This window comes from Vigna unguiculata, chromosome 3 (assembly GCF_004118075.2).
Source record: "Vigna unguiculata cultivar IT97K-499-35 chromosome 3, ASM411807v1, whole genome shotgun sequence".
NCBI lineage: Eukaryota > Viridiplantae > Streptophyta > Magnoliopsida > Fabales > Fabaceae > Vigna > Vigna unguiculata.
In genome coordinates this window covers 4,969,156-4,980,502 of record NC_040281.1, presented here as the reverse complement: position 1 = coordinate 4,980,502, position 11,347 = coordinate 4,969,156, and the positions used below count along the sequence as shown (strand labels likewise).

The following is an 11,347-nucleotide window of genomic DNA, read 5'->3' as shown; positions in this document are numbered from 1 at the left end:
ATTAAAATTTACAAACAGGATATGTATATAGTTACATCATGGAGAAACTAAATTTAAATATTTTAAACATATCTTAACTTGGGTTTTATAAATAGAAACAAATTTAACTAGAGGAGAAATTTTATGAACAATAATGAACCAAATTTTTGAAGAATTGAATAAAGTCAATGAATAAAAAATATAGTTAGAAGAAAAAGAAGTATTTATATTGGAGATGTGTCCCTACTACACCAATTGAGCCTTGAATAAGGCAAAATAAGGATGCAAAAGTAGAAGAAGTGAATAAAGAAAACCGAAGAAAAAGTAAAAGGAGGAGGTTAAGAAAAAATGGAAGAGGTTATTGATGGCTTAATAGTTAAACATGATTGTCTTACATGATTGATTGAACAGAAAAAGGGAAAGAAGAGAAAAGGAAAAAGGAGTTTAAACAAGGTGGATCGGTATTGGCAAATGCTCCAATTCGTCAAAGGGAGGGAGGAATCAAAGGCGTAACCCAACCCTTCCCTTCCCCTTCATTTGCCTCTGTGCTCTAAGCATCGCACCATTCTCCTGCTGCAGCTCCTCACACCAGATCGCTCTTCCTTTTCCTTTCTCCAATTCCAACCATGAACGATTTCGATGGCTTATTCACTTCCGATTTCGGCCTCAAACCGCAGGGAAAATCAGCGCCAATGGCTCCTTCATCCAAGGGATCTTCCAAAGCGGCGCCTATCAACTTCGATTTCGGATCGCGATCCGCCTCCAACTTCGACGATCTCCTGGCCGGCGCCGGATCCGACACTCGCCGCGCTGATTCCCCCTTCGATTTGGACTCCATGTACGGCGGACCTCCCGCGCGGTCCGCCAGCTCACCGCCGCCCGTCTACGACAAACCTGTCTATGACGATGACATTTTCGACGGCGTGCCGGGGATGAAGAGCTCCTCTAAGGTTAAATTTGATAATGTTTTCGCCACCACAGAGAGAGGTGGCTCCGACGCCGTGTTCGACGATCTTCTCGGCGGGTTTGGGAAGGAACCGAAGAGTTCCGGTGGGAAGAGATCGGAGAAGGATGCTAAAGGTGCTTCTGATTTCGATGATTTGCTTGCTGGATTCGGACACAGGGGGACACCATCTACTGGAAGGTATATGTGTGGGTTGGTAACTAGGGTTCTTTTGCAATTGGTATTGCTCGGTGTGGTATTCATGGTTTTGAGCTTTTACTTAATGCACAAGGAAGTGTGCGGCTACGTTTACTGCTCTTTACCATGTGCGGTTGTCCGATAGAGCTGAAATTTATTATGGTTTTTAATCTGGGAACATCAGTGAGAAACTTGAAAATGACTGTTGAAGTGAAAATTTTCGGAAAGGCTAGTACGGTTTGCAAACTATAGCGCTTTAAGGTTTTATCTAATGTGCAGAAACTCTGTAATCAGAGATAGGTTTGAATTTTGTATGTCTTATCTTACGATTTGTTCAGAAGATAATATAGCTTTTTATAAATATTGATTACAGACGATCTTCATTAAAGAGTGGGGTGGGATGACTCTGGAGCAGTTAATGGTCTAATAACAGGATATTACTGAAAATTAAGCAAAGAATCAGCCCCCATTAATCCTCTGAAATCATCAATGGTTTGCTGTTTGAATTTTGAACTTTTTGGCCCTTCTCAAAATTGATTTTAGTTGTTTGGAACTTGGAGGGAGCTATTCCGGCATTAGGTCTATTCTCTATAGAACTGACTTGAAGCGGGAGGTGGTGGTGCTGTTTTGGTTAGGGGGCAGGGTGCCTTTTGTCTTCTTCTAAGTATTTCATGTGTTGATTTATTGCAAACTGTTTTTGGTAGTGAAGATTCGTTTGATGTCGTATGCACAGTCTTAAGCTATTTGTTGTTCATGTAATATCAGTCTATTAGGTAATCTCTGTGATTGACATTTAAGCATCATAGCACAGTTTGAAGGAAAAAGTTAGTAACTTTTGTTATACTTTTTTAGTTTTGCAACTGAACAAACTTAAGGGACCGTCCAAGATGAATAATGAGGTGATTTCATTATTGGTTATTCATTTATTTATTTCTGTATGGCAGTGCGGCACTCTCAAATTGGGAACCTTAAGTTACACATGCGCTTTGTAATATGGGAGTTTGAGTAATTATAAAATATTAAACCTAAATTACCTCTGGAGTTTGAGAATGTCATGCATCCTGTTAAGGTTAGGTTTAGCATTTTGTTTGTGATCAAGGGTTATCTTTCCATTAGAAATAACTTCTGAGGTTCCAGGTGATATTTGTTGTTCATTTTTCATTTCTATAAAGTGATTTTTACATTTTATCTGGCTACGATGTGTAGCAGCTCTACCACTATGAAAGAAAATTAAGTTACTCTTGTCCTGAGGATTCTTTGTCTACTAACTGCTAGGAGTTGAAAGTCTTAAAATTTTGTTGTTGCTTAGCATATCATCTGGCTATACAAAATGGAAAGGAAGAGAATGTGAGCAAGGTAGTGAGTATAGTATGATTTGCAATACAATGAGACATGAGGTTGGTGATACTAATCGTTTTTGTGCTTGTATCATAATGGGAATCACATGAATCTGTCTAGAAAAGTAAGAATTGATGTTGAATTGCATGATTCTTGCAATGCAGGTTACAAACCCTTGTTTTCCAAGGGCTTTTCGTTTTGTATCTGGCAGTTATGGCTATGTAAAATACAAAAAATACAAAAAATGACTGCCAGAGTTGGCAAGCCATGCTGCACTCATAGTTAGTTGCTCACACTAGTGGCACTAATGCAAATCATTGGATTGCGGTTGTGGCATCCTGCCCCCTCCAATGGTCATCATATTTCTTGTGGCCAAAATTGTGGAAATCATGCTGCATTGCAAATCTACAACCTGTGTTGACTGTTCCACCCTCATGGTTGTGTTTGTTGCTGGTGGGCCAGAGAAGCACAATGCATTTACAACCCTAACTCTAAATGAAATCATAATGTGTTTTTTTTTTTCTCTTTTGTTTTGTCTATTAGTTCCATGACAAGACAAATATTGTTTGGATTTGGACAGTTAGTTTAAGCATTACTGTTTGGACGGTTAGTTTTGCCTTTTGGACCCTTATTCATATTCAAGTTTTATATTTTAATCAAATTTGAATAGATGTTTTAGAAATTAAAATAAAACGCTCTTAGTTATTGATAGTGAATTTGTGCTGTTGTACATGTTTTATGTATATGTAGATAAATGTTATCGGGAATCTTACAATTTGATTTGCAATTCAGAAAATGTGCATTACTTCATGATTTGCATCTTGATTCAACTACCATGGATGTGAATGGTGGAAGGAGGAATCCAATTTCAGTACAATTATTACTATTTAATACTACTACTAATACTAGAACTAACAAAAGCTTTTAGCCACTATTATAATTATATGGATTTGACGTGGTAGAACCATGGAAGGAAAGTTGAGGGGGTGATTCATTTTTGGGAACCAATTTTACGTTGACTCCTTGGTTCCTGTGAAATTGGACACACTGAGGGGAAAACGAAAAGATTATAATTTGACTTTGTGAATGAACAATTTTTATGTGCATAAAATCAAAGAAAGTAAAATGTGGTTGAACCATGGAAAGAAAGTAGAGAGGATGGTCCATTCATAGGACCCAATTTGACATTGACTATTCAGTCCCTATGAAATTGGACCGAAAAAGGAGAAAACAAACAGATTATTATTTGGATTTGTGAAATGCGATTTTTATGTGCATAAAATTGAGCAAAGTAAAACGAAAAAACACAATTACAGCCAATTCTTTTACTTAAGATAAATAAAAGAAACAATATATTTGATAGAGCTTGACCGCACCTCTCTTATGTTCTTATATTTATATTGATAGAATTCTGATACAATGAGTAGAGAGAAGAGCAAAATTCAAAATCCAGAAGTAGAGTCCTAGGTATAGAAATAGGTACAACTCATGGTACAACATCTAGCAGTTTTACAATACAACTACTTATTACCTATATTTAATACCTATTTTTTATTCAATTATTTTTTATGGTACAAATTGCATATCAACTAAATGATTTCCGTTGTTCTTTTCATTCTTTTCTCTTTGTTAGGTTCAACTAGTTCATTGTTGTTCCTTTTCCTTGTAGCTGTCCAGACAGACTCTATTATTTTATATGCTGGTTCTTGCATCATTTTGTTTTTTTGAAGATAAATTTGTGTTTGTTTCAGTTTCTGTTTGCTGTTTATGCGTAAAATATCACGTGTGATGAATTAGTGTTATTAAATAGTTGCTATAGTGACACAATTGCATTGCAGAATTTCTTGTTTCCGCAATTGAAACTCTGTCCACTGGTTGCCATGCCTGTTGTTACTTGAACCTCTTCCTGCATCTTTATTATCTTGGATGCGTCTCCATCCAATTGAACTGTTATTTTAATTTATTCATTTTATTTTTATTTTCATAAAGCTTAATTTTTCATAAATATATAATAGTTTTGCAACTTCTGCTATTTGTGCGGTTTTATCTTCTATATGGTGTATCAAATTATTGATTTTCGGCCTTTTTCTGCAACCTGCAATTGATAAGACTACTATGAAAATAAAGGATGATTGAAATTTTAAATCGGAACAGACATAAGGTGTAGGCAGCTAGGAAATAAATCTTGTCACATTTTGTATTTTTTTTTATCAATGGTAAATGTGTTTTTAAAAGTGGTAGTGAATATCAATGCCGGTAATGCGTATAAACCAAGTAACATGAATGAGAATAATATGTCATCGAATATCAAAGATACGTTTGTAATCACTTTTGAGGATAATGTTAAAAGGTTCTGTTCCTTTTCTGAAATAAGTCTTATCAAATTCAAAATGTGGTCGTGAACGTTGTGTTTTATAATTTCTGTGAATCTCCAATTAAATGAATCAGTGTCATAATTTTATCTATACTTTTTTTTTGTTAGTGGAATGAACAGCTTGATACTTGTCTATCGATGTCTGAGTCATTGATATTGTTCATTTGGTCAATGGTTGATGTATCATAACCTTTTCTCTATATAATTATTATTAACAGGCACACTCCTGATACCAGTTTCTCCTCAGAACCAACTGCCAGTACGACTAAAACAACCTCCACCATGGCTGAGGACCCTTTCAAAGTATTTGAATCAGCTTCAGCACCAGGGGATTCATCCACAGGTCACTTTATGGACCCATTGGAAGAAATCAGTAAATTTGGTAGTTCTGGAAGCACGAAAAATGATAGTTCTTCAACTTCAAATGGCAGAGTGTATGAAGATATTGATCCATTTGATGGTCTTGGAAAATCTGTACCAGCTTTCTCATCAGATATAAATAGCAGGAAGGGTAGCAGTTCCCCAAGCTTGAATACAAACCCAAGTCGGCCCGGAGATAAAGAACCCGTTGATAAGATATCTGGGAGGAGTCCTGAGAGAGACACAAAAAGTAAGACTCCTGTTGAAAATGACAGGGAATTTCCACAGGCTCCATTTCATATGCCTAGCTATTCATCTGATTCTGATAAACCAGCTGGCAAAAGGTCTACTTCCCCTCCATATAATAATGTTGATTTTAGACAAGCCAATATTCAGGCAGATAAGTATGAAGATAACTTGGAACCAAGTGAAGATATATGGCTGACGGTATCAGAAATTCCTCTTTTTACACAACCGACTACTGCTCCACCACCTTCAAGACCTCCTCCTCCACGGCCTGTGCATATTCCCAAGTCAGGATCAACTTCATCAGTATCTGCCAATGCTAGAAAGAAGGATAATGATTTTTCTTCTTTTCCCAGTTCTGCACGATTCTCTCAGGGTTCTAATTCTGCTCCAGCTTCTGGAAGGGTACCCACTTCATCTCAGTTTGATGAACTTGATGATTTTGCCATGGGCAGAAGTCGTGGTAATGATAATGAGGGTGGAAATGGTCTTCCTGATGAAGAATTAGAGATGAACTCTGCTGCTGCAGCTATGAAGGAGGCAATGGATAGAGCTGAAGCTAAGTTTAGGCATGCAAAGGAAGTTAGGGAGAGAGAGTACTCAAAGGCTGCTAGAAGCAAAGAAACTGTGCAAATGGACAGAGATGAGAGAACTGTGCTTGAGGAAAGAGAAAAACAGGATAGATTAGACCGTGAACGGCAGCAAAAGGAGAGGGAGGAAAAGGAACATAGAAGACTTATGAAAGAAAAAGAGGAGAAAGAAAGAGAACAACAACGACTGGAGAGGGAAAAGGCAAGACAGGCTGTAGAACGAGCTACCAGAGAAGCACGAGAAAGAGCAGCAGCTGAAGCTCGTCAAAGAGCTGAGAGGGCTGCTGTTGAGAAAGCTAATGCTGAAGCTCGAGGACGTGCTGAAAGGGCTGCAGTACAAAGGGCACAAGCGGAAGCTCGGGAAAGGGCAGCTGCATTGGCGAAAGAAAAAGCTGAAAAGGCTGCTGCTGAGGCAAAGGAGAGGGAAGCACAAGAAAGAGCTACAGCTACAAGGGCTGAAGCAGAAGCACGAGTTAAAGCAGAAGCAAGAGCTAAAGCAGAACGTGTCACTGCAGAAAGGGTTGCTGCTGAGGCGCGCGAAAGGGCTGCAGCTGCTGCAAGAATGAGCCAACAAAAGAATGAAAATGATCTTGAGTCATTCTTTGGCATGGGTCGAGCTAGTAGTGCCCCAAGGCCTCCTAGGACTAATTCTTCAGTGAGGACCCTCTCTTTAATCTATAGTTCTGTACTAGAATATAATGGCCAAAACTTGGCTTGTGTGTATTCTCATCTTGCAAAATTTACCCTGTAAGAAAGGAGGAAGTTAGTTAGTGGGTAGTTATTTACTTATTTCACTTGACTCTTTCCTTTTTAATTCTAAACAAATATCATTTTTTAAAATTAAAAGCGGATTGTTGTGTAGTCTTTTATAAATTTATTTTAAACTAAATTAAAAAGGCAAGACTGGCATGCATGCATGTAAGACAAAATTGATTTTATTTGAAATTTTATTGCTAATTTTCTGGACCTGGATGTTTTCAGGACTCTGTATTTGAATCCCAATTTCAGACAGATGCAACGAGGAAATCTACTAGTGCATCTACAAGTATGAAAAAAGCATCATCATCCACTAATATTGTTGATGATCTTTCCTCAATTTTTGGAGGTAGTTCAGCATTTTCAATGTATTTATTGCAGTAATGGTCTGCATGTTTGTTTCATTGCTTACTTGTTTGTTTTCTTTTCCTTTCCCTTTTATGGTGTGAAGCTGCTCCATCTTCTGGAGAGTTCCAGGAAGTTGAAGGGGAAAGTGAAGACAGGCGACGAGCCAGGTTGGAGCGCCACCAGAGGACTCAGGAGCGTGCTGTATGTATTATTGTATTTCTGTATTTGTCTACTTAATTTGATTACTTCGTTTTCTTTTTCATTTAAATTGAAATTAGATATATGTGGAAGTCTCGAGTGTATCTTTCTGTACAAATTGTTTGAACTTGTTTTGTTTATACTTTTTCCATTTTATTATAGGCAAAGGCATTGGCTGAGAAGAATCAGAGGGACATGCAAACTCAAAGAGAACAAGCTGAGAGACATGTAAGTTGTGGTTTTTGTTCCTTTGATTTTGTATATGCATGGGTTTCTTTCGTATTCTTGAAAGTTGCATCTACAGATTCTATTCATTCCCCCTCACCCCTGTTCTGGTAAAAATCTGTTTTGTGAAAACCACTAGTTAAGAGTTTACATTTTTCTAATATCCTTTAATTTTTTTTTCTAATTTCAGAGGCTTGGTGAAACACTGGATTTTGAAATTAAGCGCTGGGCTGCAGGAAAAGAGGGCAATTTACGAGCTTTGCTATCCACCTTACAATATGTATGCACATCTAGTGCACACACTTTAGATAATATCACTGATTTTTTCTATCCATATCCATGTGGTGCATGGAAATATGCAGGCTTAAATTACGTCATGATGTCTACTCTTTGAATTCTTAGGTTCAGATTTTAGAGTACTGCATGGTAGGGTAGGGTTTTTGTGTTTTGGCATATATTTTCTCAGATAGTCATTCCACTATCCTAGGGCCAGATGTGAATTGGTGTGCTGATTCTAACACTATAGTACTACTGATTGAATGGGTTTGGAAGCTATTCATTGGGTTCAACCACCATACATACAATAGATACTATCCATAGTAGCAATTTCTGATCAGATATTTGCTTGAAGACATGTCCTTAGGAAACTAGTTTGGTTTTGAAAAGATTGTTAGGATGTACTCATAGTTCAATTGCAAACAGTCCAGATTTCCGAGGAAAGGAAAGTCAAAGGGACTTGTTTCAATAACAATTTATACAGACTGAAATGAAAAGTCTATGCATTTTAGTTTTTGAAGCAATCCCTTAATATTTTTGGTGTTATTGTTTTTGTTACAGGGTCTCTATCAATTATATTAACTTGCTTCCTTCATGAATGATGACCAGGTACTGTGGCCTGAATGTGGTTGGCAGCCAGTTTCTTTGACTGATTTGATTACAGCTGCGGCTGTTAAAAAGGCCTACAGGAAAGCTACGTTGTGTATCCATCCTGATAAAGTGCAGCAGAAGGGTGCCAATCTACAGCAGAAATATGTTGCGGAGAAGGTGTTTGATCTACTCAAGGTATTTTCGGCCATTTTATTTAAACATATATATGCTTTTTAATCAACGCTTTATTGATATGTTTACTGTTGCCAGTGGTAATCAGCGAGTTTCTGAATCAATATTACTCTACCCTTTTTCTATGAACCTTTTGGAAGTGGTTCTGTGTAGCAATTTCTGGTAAAAATTCTGTCTATGCAAAGACAGGATTTTAAGCTAAGTTGGTGGGGATGGGTTTAATCCAAAGTGTATGTTAATATAAGATCGACCAAGCCAGTTGATCGAGTTAATAGCTGTTATAATTTTCTTGGAAACTCTTACAAGCTTTCCTGCATTTTCCTTCCATTTTCTTTTTCTTTTGTATTGGAGTTGTGACACATGATTGCTAGCAGACAAAATAATATATATATATATATATATATGTATGTATGTATGTATGTATATATGTATGTATGTATGTATGTACGTGTGTATGTATGTATTTATATATGTGTTTTTGTGTAATTTTAATTAAATGAGTTACAGCTAAATCTCAGAGAGCTTTGTATTTTAGTGTACAGCATATAATATCACATTTTTATTAGCTTTATATGATCTGCTGCATTAACAACTACAGTTTATCGAGGATTTAATATTTTGGTAAAGCTGTGTAAACTGTACACTATCATGTTTGTGCACTAAGCCAACAGAAACTTACAGTTATGATTTATAAAGTGTATGTTTGGCAAGACTAGCTGATAATCTAACTTGTAGCTGATTGGGTAACTTATAATTGGTACGCTAGCTGCTAGTCGATAATCTCCTAGCTTATAAGTTATGAGCTGATTAGGTAGCTTATTAACTTAAAAGTGTTTGGTCAAATTAGCTGATAAGCTAATTGGTAAATGTAAATTTTCATAAAAGTACATAACTACATATGTTTTTGTGTATAAATAAAATTTGTGTTTTCTAGACAAAAATCTATCATTATGTAATTATTTTTTGTTTCTCCATTTGAACTATTGTTACATTAAGTTTCTTTTTTACATTTTCCATTGTCTGTAATTTTCACTTAACATCATGTAATGAAACATTACTTCAATTTGTAATGTTAAATCTTTTTAATTTGAACTATATAAACATTTAGAAAGTAACTCAACAAATTCGAAAAAAATAATGCATTTATTAATATAAATATTCAATATCTGTATTTTAAAAATAGAAAATAGGCAAAATAAATTAAGGATAATAAGGAAATATTAAAATATAAGGGATAGTAATGAAAAAAAATGCTCCAAGTTAGAAATTAGCTTGAAGTAGCTTATGGCTTATGCTAGAAGTTCCTATGATAAGTTACTTTGATGTATTTACCAAAAAAATTTCTGTTGGTCAAACTAGCTTATTAGCTTGTCAAATAAGCTAGCTTATTGGTCTCACCAAACACACTCAAAATACTTGAGTACCACCTTGCATAGCTACTGCCTGCCGGTCCAAAGTATTGCCCCTATATAGCTTTGAAGAGGCTCGACAACTAGTTGATATTGGTTATGGTCCTTTGGCTAGTTAAATTTATCAAGCAGGTTGTGTTATAGTTAAAAGGAAAAGGTGTTGTGTGGTTTTTAGTTTGGTGGTGTTGCCAATGTATACATAATTATTCATTGCGCCAAAGTTTACTTAGCTGCAGTTAGTGGTAAGTGATTTGCTGTTCCGTCGTAAATAATCTTCGCCACCCCACCCCTCGTCTTCTTTTCAATTAATATGACATCTACGGGGTTTTTTGTCAAGACTCTTCTACATTTTGGCTAAGTCCAGAATAATATAGTCTTCATTTGTCCTGAATGTTACTCATTTATTACAGGAAGCCTGGAATAAATTCAACTCAGAGGAGCTTTTCTAGTCTTTGATGAATTCATCCAGTTGAAGGTAATTGTTCAACGATTCTGTTCAGAGAGGACCACGGCCTGTTTCATCTACCTCCTCCCTAATTGCATATTTGTTTTGTTGAAGTTATAATGCGGTGATGGTTAAATACTACTGCTTCCTTGTCTGGCGTCTCAGGTCTTGGGTTTAATAGATGTCCTTCGGGTCGTTGGGTTTCTTCAAATGTTTATTAATGTAGCATGTTTTGTTGATGTAAAATAATTTTTTGTGCTATCAATTTCATTATTCATTATCCCTGCCTAACGAGGGCTCATGAGTGGTCCTTATTTTCCGGGTTCAAGGGAGGATCCACCCCGAAGTGGGTCCTGGGAAGCCCTCTTTTTATACGTGTGGTATATATAGTACGATGTCTTGAATACGTATACCATGGATTGACACCAAAAGCTGCGATTAATACATGGATCTTCTTTTATCAGCTGTGTTCGGTTGAGCTTGTTCAACTTTTTTGTTTGCTGGGACAGCAAAGTCTTTAGTCCACTGATGAAAAACTTTTGTATGTTTTTCATTTGCTCTGGAAATTTCTGTATATTCAACTTTGTTTCTATGTACATATTGCGGGTGGTGTAAATAGGCATGTCAAATTAAGCTCTTGAAAATTTCGACTTAGTTTGTATGAATGTCTTAAAGTTTCATTCATAGTTAAAATAATCAAATTAGGGTAAGTAAGGCTTCTACGTGGTTTGTATAATGATGTTAAATCTTGACTGAGCAGTTAAAAAGAAGTCAAATACAAAGTTGAGTCAGATTTCGTTTAGAAGAAATTGTGGTTTGATTATTATTTCTTTTTACCAATTTTTTTTATTTCAAATTATTCTTAAATTTATTTAGTAT

The 11,347-nt window shown here is 36.2% G+C and overlaps 1 protein-coding gene across 1 annotated transcript; it reads left to right on the top strand.

The window, feature by feature from the left end:
- Positions 1-292: 292 nt before the first annotated feature.
- On the top strand, positions 293-10,931 carry LOC114179493 (auxilin-related protein 2-like). The gene is made up of 8 exons (XM_028065848.1): positions 293-1,123; positions 5,051-6,683; positions 7,010-7,133; positions 7,236-7,333; positions 7,493-7,558; positions 7,746-7,835; positions 8,441-8,617; positions 10,434-10,931. The coding sequence occupies exons 1-8, from the start codon at positions 606-608 to the stop codon at positions 10,470-10,472; spliced, it is 2,745 nt and encodes a 914-aa protein (XP_027921649.1). The 5' UTR covers positions 293-605; the 3' UTR covers positions 10,473-10,931.
- Positions 10,932-11,347: the final 416 nt, after the last annotated feature.

Excerpts from the sequence above, each read along its gene's own strand:
- LOC114179493 (XM_028065848.1), top strand. The coding sequence starts at position 606 with ATGAACGATTTCGATGGCTTATTCACTTCCGATTTCGGCCTCAAACCG. Across the intron at positions 7,334-7,492 it reads AGAGGACTCAGGAGCGTGCT|GCAAAGGCATTGGCTGAGAA; the intron begins GTATGTATTATT and ends ATTTTATTATAG. Across the intron at positions 8,618-10,433 it reads AGGTGTTTGATCTACTCAAG|GAAGCCTGGAATAAATTCAA; the intron begins GTATTTTCGGCC and ends CATTTATTACAG.